Source organism: Manduca sexta, chromosome 11 (assembly GCF_014839805.1).
Source record: "Manduca sexta isolate Smith_Timp_Sample1 chromosome 11, JHU_Msex_v1.0, whole genome shotgun sequence".
NCBI lineage: Eukaryota > Metazoa > Arthropoda > Insecta > Lepidoptera > Sphingidae > Manduca > Manduca sexta.
The window spans coordinates 4,470,644-4,485,077 of NC_051125.1; the positions used below are offsets into that span (position 1 = coordinate 4,470,644).

The 14,434-nt window shown below is 34.0% G+C and overlaps 4 protein-coding genes across 4 annotated transcripts; 3 read left to right on the plus strand and 1 right to left on the minus strand.

Annotated features, from left to right (window-relative positions):
- The first annotated feature begins 425 nt into the window (after nt 1-425).
- Nucleotides 426-2,376, plus strand: LOC115442237 (N-alpha-acetyltransferase 20). The gene is made up of 5 exons (XM_030167253.2): nt 426-699; nt 1,122-1,237; nt 1,487-1,616; nt 2,048-2,184; nt 2,261-2,376. The coding sequence occupies exons 1-5, from the start codon at nt 647-649 to the stop codon at nt 2,344-2,346; spliced, it is 522 nt and encodes a 173-aa protein (XP_030023113.1). The 5' UTR covers nt 426-646; the 3' UTR covers nt 2,347-2,376.
- Nucleotides 2,211-5,346, minus strand: LOC115442228 (protein crooked neck). The gene is made up of 5 exons (XM_030167235.2): nt 5,076-5,346; nt 4,810-4,995; nt 4,384-4,499; nt 4,129-4,285; nt 2,211-4,006 (listed from the first exon to the last, which is right to left on the minus strand). Exons 1-5 carry the CDS (start codon nt 5,112-5,114, stop codon nt 2,381-2,383), a joined length of 2,124 nt encoding a protein of 707 aa, XP_030023095.2. The 5' UTR covers nt 5,115-5,346; the 3' UTR covers nt 2,211-2,380.
- A 307-nt stretch (nt 5,347-5,653) lies between these two features.
- Nucleotides 5,654-8,678, plus strand: LOC115442758 (mitochondrial ribonuclease P catalytic subunit). Its single transcript, XM_030167913.2, has 5 exons — nt 5,654-5,855; nt 6,134-6,938; nt 7,118-7,504; nt 7,661-7,850; nt 8,511-8,678. The coding sequence occupies exons 1-5, from the start codon at nt 5,813-5,815 to the stop codon at nt 8,676-8,678; spliced, it is 1,593 nt and encodes a 530-aa protein (XP_030023773.2). The 5' UTR covers nt 5,654-5,812.
- A 257-nt stretch (nt 8,679-8,935) lies between these two features.
- LOC115442830 lies at nt 8,936-12,593 on the plus strand. Its single transcript, XM_030168008.2, has 5 exons — nt 8,936-9,153; nt 9,237-9,420; nt 10,986-11,130; nt 11,657-11,768; nt 12,390-12,593. The coding sequence occupies exons 1-5, from the start codon at nt 9,030-9,032 to the stop codon at nt 12,569-12,571; spliced, it is 747 nt and encodes a 248-aa protein (XP_030023868.2). The 5' UTR covers nt 8,936-9,029; the 3' UTR covers nt 12,572-12,593.
- Nucleotides 12,594-14,434: the final 1,841 nt, after the last annotated feature.

Here is a 14,434-nt window from a genome sequence, read left to right on the forward strand (position 1 = left end):
AGAACAAAAGTTTTATGTAATTTTACTGAAATGCAACAATTAATGATGAAGAGGACGCGTGGTTGTAAAAAATCTCGTGGGTTGGGATTCCCGTGGGAAAAATTTAGACACACTGATTTTCACACGGACGAAGCCGCGGGCACAGCTACTTCTGGATAAGTAAATAGTGATAACAAACATTTGTAGGAAAAAAGGTTTTTGGTATTTTTGCGTATAACTTTTCTTGGTTTTAATGCGCATTATTAATTATAATGTCATTATTAGCTTTAAACTGGTACCTTTTATTATGTAAGTATATGTGAGATGGTCCTCCCACGCATGTAATGGCACCCGATCTTTTCAACTCTTATTCACAAATACTAAATGCCGAGCCTTTATATTAGTGTCGGACCTTTTTAACTAAAACTTTTGGGGATATTACAATTCAGATATGGGTATCACTGAATTTGGCATTGTTTTCAAATAATTAAGAGTTGAAGTCGATTCTTGACAGAATTGAGGTCAATTGAGGTTATATATTTACGATAAGTTTAGGCATCTATTGCTACAAGACGTTGGCAAAATCAGAGGTAACTGATGGTGGCGATAATATAAAAAGAAGGAAAAGTATCCACCGATAAATTTATTAAATTTATAGCATCGAAAAATGACTACAATTAGACCATTTACTTGTGAAGATATGTTGAAGTTTAATAATGTGTAAGTGCTATTAGTTAAAAAGTATTTTATTTATATTCAAATAATTATCAAAGCGGTTGCCGTTTTCAATGCTGAACATAGGATTATTTTCAGATCAATTAATAACTTGTATAACTAGCATAATATTTATATTTTATCACTACACCTCTTTTAATGCAAGTTACTGTCGTGGAAATAAAGAGGCATATTATTATTATAATTAGCATACTCTCAAGTCCTTGAAATGATGTTAAATTAGGTCCAAGCCAAACAGATTTTGAATTTCAAATTATAATGAATTGTTATCTCTTCATATCATTAAGTAAAGGCTAATCAGCATAAATTGAGTTAAAATAAGGGCTTTATTTTTTTTAAAGCTTTTATCTTAATAAAGGTGTATATTATTTTAGGTTAATCTAGGAAAATTAAATTTATTATTGTAGGAACCTGGATCCTCTGACGGAGACATATGGGCTGTCCTTTTACACTCAGTATTTAGCACATTGGCCTGAATATTTTCAAGTTGCAGAATCACCCAGTGGAGAAATCATGGGTTACAGTAAGTGATATGCACCATATTAATAGGCTGTAGTTATATTTTTCAAATAATCATATCCAAAGTGATTTAACACTGACTGTGGCTCACATATTGGTTGTCTTGCTCACAATGCATAATATGTGGGTAGCACATAATTGGTATGCACATATCTGAGACTGTTGCACTCTAGACAAATATTGTAAGCAATACAATTTCCCAATTAACTACCTATATATTGTAAGATCTAATAATTTACTATAACATTTTTAGTAATGGGAAAGGCAGAGGGACATGGTGAAAATTGGCATGGTCATGTAACAGCCCTAACAGTGAGCCCTGATTACAGAAGATTGGGTCTGGCAGCTACATTGATGACAATCCTTGAAGATGTCTCTGAAAAGTCAGTTGATGTTCCACAAATTCAGGATAATTATTTCTTTCATAAGTATATAGGTTTTTGGAAATGTTAAATTTGTAATAATTTAATAAACTGACAGTTATTTACTTTTATATTCCTCTCAAGAAGCATTTAAACTAGGTGGGTAGGTAGATATTATAAAAATAATTGCAAGTTCACTTACAAATAATTGGTAAAATCAATATGCTAGCCTTAATTTTAAGGTAGTTTTGAAATTTGCAAAAGAGCTAAAATAATTTTTTTAAAGATTCATCATTTCAATTATTCACAATCTTTGCATATGCCTGTCCATTAATTGTGCACTGGATATATATAAAAAACAAATCCTCCAGGCCATTTGCTTGGTACATAATTAGATAATAATTTTATTACTATTTGTGAATATTACATAATTTTTATTCCATTGTTTTCAGGAAGAAAGCTTACTTTGTTGACTTGTTTGTGAGAGTCAGCAATAAGGTAGCAATCAATATGTACAAAAATTTGGGCTACATTGTTTACCGTGTGGTTTTAGAATATTACTCTGGAGATCCTGATGAAGATGCTTATGGTAATTATTAAGAAATTAAACCAGGATAATGTTTAATGACAATTATACTTAAATAATTATTATATTTTTTTTACAGATATGAGAAAGGCTTGTTCAAGAGATGTTACAAAAAAATCTGTTATACCATTGTCACATCCAGTTAGGCCTGAAGATGTGGATTAAGATATACAAATAAAATTTGTACAAACAGCATTGTCTATTGTTTTTCATTTTCCTCATTGCCATCCTCACTGCTAGAACTGTCTTCATGATTCTGAGGAGTTTGTGTTTCATGTTCTTCATTATGCTCTTGATTTTCTTCTTGAGGGCTTTGTGTTGCCTGTTTTTGTTTACGCCATTGCTTAGCAGCTGCCAGCAATTTAAGATTGGGTTTAACCATCTCATCTTCAGGGAATATGTAGTCAAACACTTCTTCCCAACCTTCCTCAACACCCCCCTCACTAATGATCTTTTGTCTCTTTTTAACTCTCCTAGGCATTTTGGCCAAGACCTTTTCTAGTTTTATTTCATCACCTATCTCATTTTCAAATTCTTTCCATGCTTCCAAGAGAAGAACCCTTGCTTCTTTTTCACCAGCACTTCTAAGACTGTCATTGGCTCTTTCGTAAACACGCCTTGCAAGATCTACATTAATATTGTCCTCATTTTCAGCATTGAGCTCAAATTTTGCATATGACAACCATACTTTAACATGCACTGTTCTTTCTAAAAGTCTTTCATAAAGTTGTCTAGCTTTTTCTGTTTCTCCCTGTGATACTTCAAAGTCGATGTAGCTTTTCCATAAAAGCTCAGGCATATCCAATCTAGATTGATTTACAGCAATTTCATAAATAGCTCTGGCTCTATCAGTATCACCAAGTAGTGTTTCCAATTCTGCAAACTTGATCCATGTAACGCAGTTTTCAGGTCCATACTCTAAAAATTTCTGATACAGTATTCTGCACCTATCAAATTCCCTTAGTTGTATTTCTAAGTCAATGTAACCCCTGTAAAGCTTATCTCTAGGACATATGCCTAACGCCATTCCCAAAGTCTTTCTTGCTTGTTTCAAATCTTTGCATCTGACTTCAAATTGGGCATACATCAGCCATATTTTAGAGAATGTAAATATTTTGTGTGGAATCAGTTCTAGACATGTCCTGTATACTTGTCTGGTGCGTTCTATGTCTTCTACTTCTAATTCCTCATATAATGCATAATTGATCCATAAATAAATGTACCTTCTCCAGAATTGCTTATCTTTTGATGGAGGCACATTGGCTATAGCTCTCTCATATGTGTCTCGTATGTCATCTACATTTCCTTCATTTTCTACAAGTCTTATATAATCAAACCAAGCATCATAGTTTGTGGGATTTTCTATAACTTCTTGTTCATACATGTATTTCCTCTTGTTAACAATAACATCTTCTATACCAGATCGGTCACCATATTTCTTTTCATGAATGGTGTATGCTTTATAAAGTTCTTTATTTTTATCTTTTGATATATGGTCTAGAGCATATTTGTAAATCACCCTTGCCCTGTCATGCTCCTTTTGATTTTCTTCAAACTTTGCAAAGGCAATAAACAGTCTCTCATCAAGATCTTCATCACCAAAGAACTCCACTGCTCTTTCATATACTTTTCTTGCTCCATTTATAAAGCCATGGTTCTCTTCAAATCTTGCATATTTTATCCAGTTTTTAACATCTGGGTGAACCATGACAAACCTTTCATATATTTGACGAGCTCTTTCTAATTCTTTGTACCTTAATTCAAAGTTGATATATGTTTGCCATGCTTGTTCATCTGGTTGCCATTCCATCCAACGTTCAAATACCTAGAAACCATAGAAAGCATAGTTATTAACATTGCATTAGCCTTTAAGTATAATGCTAAAGGTTCTTCTAAAATAGATAGGCTTAAAAATTATATATATTGATTAACATATTAATAATCTACCTGTCTTGCCCCTGCTACATTTTCCAACATTTCTTCCATGTATGTGTACTTATACCAAAATTGGGACACCCTTGGTAAAATTGTGACAGCCCTGTCCCATAAGTTTCTGGCATGATTGACTTGTCTATTTCGCATTTCCATTTCAGTATATTTCAACCTGTAATTTATGTATAAAGGGTGTTAGTGCATTTTTAATAAATATTGTAACAAGTCTTGTTTAGTGGTTTTTATAACTAGATAGAAATGTGTTCTTACCAAAGGGTAACATTTCTATGGTCCACATCCAATGCTCTTTCATAAATTGAACGAGCCCTCTGAACTTGCTTCTGTGATTCTTCCCACTGAGCATATTTAAGCCAGTTACCTATTACCTGAAAGTACAATTATATCAATAAGATTATAGTAGCTGCTGTGATTATAGACAAATTTCTTTGTGCTATGAAAAACATTGTTGAATAACAACAGTACATACCATGTCATCATAGGTTATTGAAAAAAAATATTATTTACCTTTGAAAGGTATGCTTTTGAACTATAATATATTTAGGTAATGAAAAACCTTAATGAAAACCAATACTTGGAGCCCATAGGCCTACTGGCTTCTGGATTAGGAAGGATAAAAATTATTTACCATCTGAAGTGTTCACAAGTTCAAATTAGTAACAATAGGTATTCTCTTACCATACGATTTTTTCGAATATTATCCTCAAAAGCCTTTCTCTTGCGGTGTTGATAATCTCTTAGCTCTTCCGGATCTGAGATCTTCTGTTTTGGCGGCGGCGGTAATATTTCCAAATCTCTTTCTTTCGCTTCCCGAAGCAATTGCTCAGCAGTAATTTGGATTTCTGCTGGTGCTTTGTTTTTCACCTGTATATAATAACCAAAACATTATAAGAGGAAAGATAAGAAACAAACAATATGTATTACGGTTCGATTTGTATTTATACCTTAGCTACTTTAGGCATTTTTGTTGTTTTGGTCTCCATGTTGATATTCTTCGTATGCCTTTAATGGTGACTTGATAAATCAAGTGCAATGTTTTAATTCAAAAACATACAGATATAGACAGAATACTTAGAAAAAAATCGGATACGGATAAACACGAGTGACGGAATTGGATATAATTTGACAGTTGACACATTTTTTTAAATTTATCCTTAGAGGACAGGCTATAGTCTTACGACCATACGGCCTGGTCTTACGTATGTCTTTACTTCCATTGACAGTTGACACAGTTGCGCCCTCAGAGTTGCGTCAAAAGTCTTTTTCGTATTACCCCCAAACTGAGTTAGGAAAACCCCAAAAAATAGAGTTTGTGAAAACTAATTTTATAGAATTTGTAAAAAATGTAAACAAATGTTTCACTAGATATTTCACTTAAACCATATCCTGAAATACCTATTTATTGTATCTAGATTACCTATTTTTACCTAGCTAAAATGTTTATGTGAAATGGACCATTTAGTAAAATCCTATTATCTAAAAAATTATTAAATAAGGCTGCACAGACTTGTATCTGTTGCTAATCACACTTCCTAAAGACAATTTGAAATGTCAACTACGAAGTAAACATAACCTAATAACATTAAATTTTGGTTCAGATTTTATCGTTTTATTTTAATTTATTGTATTAGGGGTAATGTAAAACGAAACTAAGTTAAAGAATTTTAAACTTCAATCAATAATGTTAAGCACAATATCTCGTTTGTTGTTGGCTCAGGGCTCATGTGAGTAATTATATATTATTATTTTTGAGTATCTGAGGTGATCAAGGCTGTGTTGATTATTAAAAAACTAGTAAATATTAAACTACCAAAATCATTATAGCAAAGATGTTATAAACTAACTCCTTCGTTCATATCATACTATAATTAAATATTTTCAAATATTATTGTTAAGGGGTTACTTCAATTTGAATTCATAAAGTGTGAAAATTAATTTAAAGCCTGTTGGGGATGTTACTTTTATAGTGTTAACTGATACAACATTCCATTCCTCATTTCAGATGCTCGACAGTCTCTTCGATTTCTATATCATGGAACGCCAGCAACTGTGGGAAAGTATGCCACAGAACAATTTACTTATATTAAATCTGCCATAGAGAATAATCAAATTGACTGGGAAGACATAAAAAATAATTTGCTTTCTATACAGGGTGGTATAAACCAAAAAAATGTGGATGCTGTACTGTTCAAATTCATGATTTATAACAAAAAATATGATGCTGCTAGATCTTTTGGTCAACATTTGAAAAGTTTAAATAATGAAGTATCCCTGGGCTCTCTTAATGGACTTCTGTCGTTATATTATGAATTGGGGAAAGAAAACAATCTGTCCAAGGAGGAGAAATTAGATATTTTAAATATTTACAATTATTTACATGACAAATATAAAGTACTGGATTTTTTGACTTGTGAACACCTTTTGCATGCATTATGTGTCATCAATGAGTGGTCAAAAGCTATAAAATTATTAGATGATATTAATTTGTCTAGTAAGCCATCACATTCAGCATACAGCATTGTTATAGCTACACTATTTAGAAATAATAAGAAGAAGATGGCTATGGAGTTCATACAGAAAAGTGTTAACAACAAAAGGGGGCTCCAAGATATAGCTTATGATGCATGGATAGACTACATTTTGAGGAAATATAAACAGAATGATACTAAAGCTAAATATCTGAATGAAATAGGTGTGCATATATCTAATACTTGTTCTACAGTTAGCATTGTTATTGCGAAAAGACTGTTACATGAATATAATGCAATAGGTTGGAAAGCAAATTTTACGAAAATTATTAAAGCTAGGTATGTTTCCAAATTAAAATCTCAAATTAAGCTTATTGCTGTATTACTGAGTTCTTTTAATATATTATGGCGAAATTAGTACAGTCAACTGTGACTAGATGTCAATGTACAAACAATACATACTATTAAAAAAAATTCAACTTGTTAACAATTACTTTTTTATTTTCTTTTTATTACAGTGGGCAGTGCTTATCCTGTAAACAAAACTTAGACTGTTTAAGTCTGTCTAAAGAGGAATTTGAGATGTTGGAGCGGAATATTAAGGACAAGTTGATTGTTGGTTCCGATTTATTCCTAAAAACTTCACCGGAAGAACTAAATAAGTTTTTGGAGTTTGTAGAAAAAACTGGACCTTATGACATAATATTAGATGCTCTTAATATATGTTACGCTGTTGGCAAAGGTTCCAAGACTCAGAGGATGGCTGCGCTGAATAATGTTGTAGGCTATTTCCTGAAACAGGATAAGAAGATATTAATTTTAGGCAGGAAACACATGTTGAATTGGGATAAATTTGTCATGCAAAGAATATTAGGCAGAGTAAAAAGTTTCTTTACTGATAATGTGTAAGTGTGTATTCATAATTGTTAGTTAAAAAAATAATAATACATTTATTGTTGTCTTTGCCCTAATGTGTATTTTTAAAATAAATATATAATTTAAAGAATTACTTATACAAAAAGGAAAATATTTTCTCATATTTAATATTTAAATATTTTCAGATCTCAAGATGATCCGTACTTCATCACAGCAGCAATTTTAAGTGGTCCGAATACAGACTTTGTATCAAAAGATTTACTTAGAGGTCATACATTTTCCCTAAAAGATGAATATTTGAGGGTAATATTTAAAAGATGGCAGTGGCAACATCAATGGATGGTGTTCCAAGGTTATAATAAGTTTAACATACAAGTAAGTTGTGCCTGTTATGTATAATATGTACTAGCACAATAAATGTGTGTAATATAATATGTTATGTTAAATTGCTGTTAAACTGCATTAAGAATTCTATCATTTAACAATAAGAGAATGCGGCGATAGCCTAGTTGGGTGTAGAACTGACTGCCTAAATGAATGGCTGTCGGTTTAAATCCCAAGGTCACACACTTTTGACCTTTCTAAAATTATGTGTATGTTCTTTGTGAATTTTCGCTTGCTTTAATGGTGAAGGAAAACATCTTGAGGAATCCTGCATACCTGAGTAATTCTCTGTAGGAATTTTTAAGGTGAGTGAGGTCTACCAATCCCCACTAAGCCAACATGGTGGACTAAGGCCCAATCGCTGTCAGCAGTAGAGGAGGCCCATGCCCAGCAGTGGGACAGTATAATATGATACAGGGCTGATATTATTATAAGACAATGAGATCTCTAGTAGGCTTTATACATGGTTCTGTCACTCGAGGGGGAAAATCTGTATGCAAAAAAACACATGGAACGTGAAAATATTATAATACTTAATGTATATTCATTTACTGAGTCAGTATTGATAAAGAAACTTATATTATGTTTGACAAAAAATGTTTGCCTTTGGTCAATATTATTAGGCTGTGTTTAGACCTTATTTATTTTCAGCCGCCTTTAACATTCACGCCGTGCGGGCAAAAGAACAACGAAACGTGGCATCTTCCTTACAAATCCCAAGAAGAGGTGGAAACGAACCAGTTCAACGACGGCACACCAAACCTGTCCACTTGGCTTTGTGTTGCACCTAAATTGATACAAATAAACAAATTGATTTGACTTATTTAGTTTTATTATATAAATATCTCCCAAAAAAAATATGTGTATGTTTAAAATATGGTAATCAACACAATATCCATAAAAAGTTATGGAAATCATAATAATTTTTGGTAAGCCTACAGTTAAAACAAGTAGTTATTGGCTGTTGTTATGTGCGGAATTGTATCATAAAAAAGAAGCAATGTTAATATTAAAGAGGTAGATTACAAGTTATTGTAAAAGATATAAAAACTCTTTAAAACTGTTTAAAACTAAAACTGTCAATGTTACATTTCGCAACCATCACGAAGTGTGAAAGCTGGTAATATTTTTGGCTAAATACGAAAATTATAGTGTAGCTTACCATCCAAAATGAGGAAAGCTGGGAAAAAGGTTGATCAGACGCAGTCTAAGCTCGATAGACCAAAAGGATCTAGGGCGGAACTAGCGTCAAGATCCGAACAAAATGTAAAAATCATGAAAAATGTAGAGTCTAGTAAGTAAAGAATAACACGCCATGCAATTATGCTACTGAGGTAGATATAAAATGAATATGTAATGTGTTTCCAATTAATTTAGCCGAAGGACCTGGTCAGAAAATATCGCCGCGCGTACGCCGAAACATGGAGAGGGTAGAAATGCTTGCCAGACCAAACGCGCGTCGTTTACGCTCTCTCTGGGATGAGAAATGCGCTATATTGCCACCTGATCGGAGAGATAAGATTAAAAGTGCGCTAGAAGAAGATTATTTCCTTAGTCCCGAGTAAGTTTTTAGAATTTTGTTACAGTAGAGTAAGGTTTTTACTAGTTGCGTTGTTGTATACGAACGAGTCGTTTTATTCATGGCGAATGATGATATGATGGTTCTTTTTTTCTGTACTGACCATTAAACTGAAGAGTTAAAGATACCGACAATGTAGTCGTCTACACCTACTTATCTATACTATTATATAAAGCTGAAGAGTTTGTTTGTTTGTTTGTTTGTTTGAACGCGCTAATCTCAGGAACTACCGGTCCGAACTGAAAAATTCTTTTTGCGTTGGATAGCCCTTTGTTCGTGGAGTGCTATAGGCTATATATCATCACACTATACCCAATAGGAGCGGAGCAGTAATGCCTAATCTCAGGAACTACCGGTCCGAACTGAAAAAATCTTTTTGCATTGGATAGCCCTTTGTTCGTGGAGTGCTATAAGCTATATATCATCACGCTATACCCAATAGGAGCGGAGCAGTAATGGCTAATCTCAGGAACTACTGGTCCAATCTGAAAAATTCTTTTTGCGTTGGATAGCCTTTTGTGCGTGGAGTGCTATAGACTATATATCATCACGCTATACCCAATAGGAGCAGAGCAGTAATGGCAAATCTCAGGAACTACCGGTTCGAACTAAAAAATTCATTTTGTATTGGATAGCCCTTTGTTCGTGAAGTGCTATAGGCTATATATCATCACGCTATGACCAATAGGAGTAGAGCAGTAATGGCTAATCTCAGAAACTAGGAGTTTAAACTGAATAATTATTTTTGTGTTGGATAGCCCTTTGTTCGTGAAGTGCTATAGGCTATATATCATCACGCTATGACCAATAGGAGCAGAGCAGTAATGGCTAATCTCAGAAACTAGGAGTTTGAACTGAATAATTATTTTTGTGTTGGATAGCCCTTTGTTCCTGGAATGCTACAGGCTATATATATCATCACGCTATGCCCAATAGGATCGGAGCAGTAATCGCTAATCTCAGGAACTACCGGTTCGAACTGAAAAAATATGTTTGTGTTGGATAGCCCTTTGTTCCTGGAGTGCTATAGGTTATATATCGTCACGCTATGACCAATAGGAGCGGAGCAGTAATGAAACATGATGCAAAAACGGGGACAATTTATTAGTTTTGAGAGCTTCTGTTGCGTGCGCTGCGTAAACGGTTAAAGTTATGCAACAATAATGTATGACGGGATTGTTCCTCTTAAAATGTTCTACAAAAATATATCATAAAACAAAGTCCCCCGCTGCATCGGTCTGCCCGAACGTGTTAAACTCAAAAACTACCCAACGTATTAGGATAAAATTTGTTATGGAGACAGTTTGAGACCCTGGGAAGAACATAGGCTCCCGGGAAAATATATAGCGTGACTTTTATAACGGAAAACTTTAGCCCGAAAAACTTTATAACGCGGGCGGAGCCGCGGGCAAAAGCTAGTAATTTTATAAGTATTGTTTAGATACATATTATTTCTACCTGACTGCCTATTATCTAACTAAACTTAAAATCCATCACACTTATAACAGTAACTAATTTATTGTACTTCAATTGCTCTAATTGTTTAGGCAAACTGAGCAATATTTTCAAGCTCTTCAAGAGTCATCCAAGCGCTGGTCTGGTCCCGGAGGCATGATGAGCCGCAAGGATCAAACTGATAAAGCTCGAGAATATCGACAGCGGCAGAAATGGCTTGTCAATTTTAGTGCGCAGGTTAGCAAATTTCTAATATTTTGTTACAGATGCGCTATATAATTATTTATTTTATGCTCAGTGAGATTCTGGAATGGATCTGTGGACTGATACGGTCTAGAATAGTTTGTTTTCCCTTTATTACTTATAGTTATGGTACAATATGATTGTATACGACCCAAATGTTCCCAAACGTCTTTGGTAACTGCAAAAAAGCACTGTCACGGTAATGCTTCGACGTTAATATCAATTTTGATAGAATTTGTCATTTTCACGCTGAATTTATTTCGCGAATGGTTTTTAGTGGTAGCGTAAACATAGATACCATTTTAAGTGGCTAGTTAATGGAAGATGTATAATATTATTGGATACTAATTTTTTATTTTATATTTTTACTTTTTTTAGCAACCAGATCAAATATTCAATTTTTTAGGCTATCTTAAATAAAATAAGTTAGCCTAAAAATTATGATGACTGGTCATTTTAAAAACTATATAATAGTTTAAAAGTCGGTGTAAAAGCTATTTTTTCTTTCAACCACTTTTAGGTGGCGTATAAGTTATGCGATTATATAGCCAAAGGACAAAAGGAGATGTTAGTTTCCAACAGATTGCGAAGTATCGCCGATGTTGTTTTGGAGAAGGTGGCTGAAATTTTAGGTTTGTTTCTCATCTGTATAATCTAATGTATTCTAGTATCGCCGGTTAACCACAATTAGAACGATGATCTTGATGTTATTATATTTGCAATAAGATCTAATGTCGCTTATTAATACTTCATATACTACAACCAATGTTAAATAACGGTAGCGTATATTTTAATGATTATATTATTTAGATATTTTTATACGAGTATGACAAAGTGACCCCACACATGATGGTTTGTGGAGTAAGGTTCAGATAGAATGCCAACTCACGAGAGATGATTCCCCCACTGTTGGCCTGTTTGAAACAGGCTATACATAGCCTGATCCAGGAACGCAACACACGGTGGTTGCTATGTGGGAGTATATAAATTCTCTAACACCAGCAAATCATACATACGCAAATGATCACAGCAATCTATAGGTATATTATTACATTATGAACGGTTAAAGTAAATTGACATATATATCTGAGGGAAATTTATTAATACAGATCGAAGCCAACAACGCGTATCCAAAAGTTATTGCCTAAACAATTATGCTACCGGAAAACAGAAAACGGAGTGTCACTACGCAACACAAAAGTAAGAAAAAATAGATGGCGCAATTGCAAATTGTGTAACTGAATTTATTACAGGCGAACCGAAGCCATCGCGCACGCACCCGGGCCGGCTCGCTCGGTTCATGGTAGCGATATCTGATCGTATAGCTGTGTGGATAGAGAATGCTGTGTACCGCGCCGATGCTATAGAACCTTTCGAAGTGGGCTCGGTAGATGAACACATGCGTCTTGACGCTGAAAAACCACTAATTAGCTAAGCGTAAGTAAATCGCCCATGTCTGATCACTTTCTGGTGTGTAGAACGAGTTAAAGGAATTTAGTCTTGAAATAAAACTATTTTCAGATATTTTATTGAGATTTTTATATTATAATTTTCTTTCGAAATTTCGAAGACTGCAGTCTTCGTGGTCATGGGCCGGACTGAGAGGTCGATCATGCGAAAAGTCAAAGTCCAAGTTGTAGGTACATGTAACTTTTCCAAATTGAAGTCGGACTTTGAAGTGTTCTTTAAACTGTTACCACATTAAAGAGGATAGTCATATCTAACCTTAAGGTAGAAGCTCATATAATAGAGCAAGTTTGGCTCTTTAGAAGGCCATAAAGATACAGGGTAAATTATAACATTACCTAACTAATTGGATAATTATCTTTTCCCCCCCCGAGGCAATTCTTGTGCGCTTGGTCTCCACACCAAATGCACGCCCATGCACGGAGGAACATTTGCCGCGACCCTAGGCACACAGCTCGTGTGTATATCTCATGGTTGCCAAATTCACAGGGAGATCTATCTAAGGGTTCGTGAACATTTCCGTTCCTTTCCCTTCCAACTATCCTAGTAACTTCTACTCTTTCCTCTTCTCTTCCTTCTCTCTATCCCCTTCCTTCTTCCTCCCGGACCCTAAGACCGTCTAGCTGCAGGCTGCCGCGCCTCCAGTGTTAGCGGTAGGGCCCACCAACTCATCATGGGGCTGCCGTGATTGCTAAGCCGGGGGATCGCTTGTACATCATCAGCAGGGGTACCCGGCGACAACCACGGTAGTACCCCCAAAAAAAAAAAACTGATTAGATATAAACTAATTGGATATGAAATGTGCGGTAAAATTATGACAGAATTTGATCTATTCCTTCGGGAAATTAAATGATCGATATTGATGTTATTAAAAATTTTAATTAAAAATAAAAACAATTTTAAACTGGAACCAGCTTTGTGTGCAGCTGTGTTGTAATAAAAACAATATGCAGCTATTAACTATAATGTTATTTCAATATATTCAATTATAATGTGAGAAGTATGTGCATTGGATTTTAATTGGCTTTTGTTTGTGATATTGTTTATCACAAAAGAACTGTGTAAAAATAGACCCAACAAAACCTAACACAAAAACACCACTGAAAAAGTGATGGAAAAGTAAAATTCGCAATGGCGTTTCGTAGGATGACATACTTTTTTCAGTTATTTCGGTTTAAAAACCAAACTACTGACCTGAATACTGATCTGGAAGTATATACTATAAAAAAAATATTTTCCAAATTACTTAAGAAATGACTGAAGAAATGCGTGCTGAGGTAACAGACAAAAAAATACACGTCAAATTGAGATAAGTACTTCTACATTTATTTAAGTCCATTAAAAATAAGTAATGTCGAGAGCCGGTGTACTTTTAATAATTTCAATTATTTTTGCTTTACAAATAACTCGAATTATAACCACATAATTTATGCAGTCATTCTTCTAAAACCAAAATAAGGTTGAACAAAGAAGTCATCAATCTATTTCGTTACACATAATCTAATATTGATATTATTTTGCCTCAAATAATTCTTTAAAAAGAACGAGGTCGACCTATTTTAATAAAGCAATTTATTTATCATTGCTACAAAATTATATTAGCACTTACTATTATAAAATATGTCAATTGAGATGCAAGTGCATACATACTTGTAGATAACAAGAGATTATATAAAACAAGAAGTATGATTTAATTATGAGATACGCCTACATTTCGATCCAGTTTTATGATTGAGCCGGCATTATTTACATTGCTAGCCTATTACGATGTCAGCATTGTCTTTGTATGTGCACACATATTTTAGCATAACTATCAGTGTGATTACATATT

What these genes read in the sequence shown, in the direction of transcription:
- LOC115442237 (XM_030167253.2), top strand. Translation starts at nt 647, where the DNA reads ATGACTACAATTAGACCATTTACTTGTGAAGATATGTTGAAGTTTAAT. An exon ending in TGGAGAAATCATGGGTTACA is followed by an intron (nt 1,238 to 1,486) that starts GTAAGTGATATG and finishes TAACATTTTTAG; the next exon opens with TAATGGGAAAGGCAGAGGGA. An exon ending in TCCTGATGAAGATGCTTATG is followed by an intron (nt 2,185 to 2,260) that starts GTAATTATTAAG and finishes TTTTTTTTACAG; the next exon opens with ATATGAGAAAGGCTTGTTCA.
- LOC115442228 (XM_030167235.2), bottom strand. Translation starts at nt 5,114, where the DNA reads ATGGAGACCAAAACAACAAAAATGCCTAAAGTAGCTAAG. An exon ending in ATATTCGAAAAAATCGTATG is followed by an intron (nt 4,500 to 4,809) that starts GTAAGAGAATAC and finishes TTGTACTTTCAG; the next exon opens with GTAATAGGTAACTGGCTTAA. An exon ending in ATGTAGCAGGGGCAAGACAG is followed by an intron (nt 4,007 to 4,128) that starts GTAGATTATTAA and finishes TATGGTTTCTAG; the next exon opens with GTATTTGAACGTTGGATGGA.
- LOC115442758 (XM_030167913.2), top strand. Translation starts at nt 5,813, where the DNA reads ATGTTAAGCACAATATCTCGTTTGTTGTTGGCTCAGGGCTCAT. An exon ending in ACGAAAATTATTAAAGCTAG is followed by an intron (nt 6,939 to 7,117) that starts GTATGTTTCCAA and finishes TTTTTATTACAG; the next exon opens with TGGGCAGTGCTTATCCTGTA. An exon ending in ATAATAAGTTTAACATACAA is followed by an intron (nt 7,851 to 8,510) that starts GTAAGTTGTGCC and finishes ATTTATTTTCAG; the next exon opens with CCGCCTTTAACATTCACGCC.
- LOC115442830 (XM_030168008.2), top strand. Translation starts at nt 9,030, where the DNA reads ATGAGGAAAGCTGGGAAAAAGGTTGATCAGACGCAGTCTAAGCTCGAT. An exon ending in CATGAAAAATGTAGAGTCTA is followed by an intron (nt 9,154 to 9,236) that starts GTAAGTAAAGAA and finishes CAATTAATTTAG; the next exon opens with CCGAAGGACCTGGTCAGAAA. An exon ending in GATTATTTCCTTAGTCCCGA is followed by an intron (nt 9,421 to 10,985) that starts GTAAGTTTTTAG and finishes CTAATTGTTTAG; the next exon opens with GCAAACTGAGCAATATTTTC.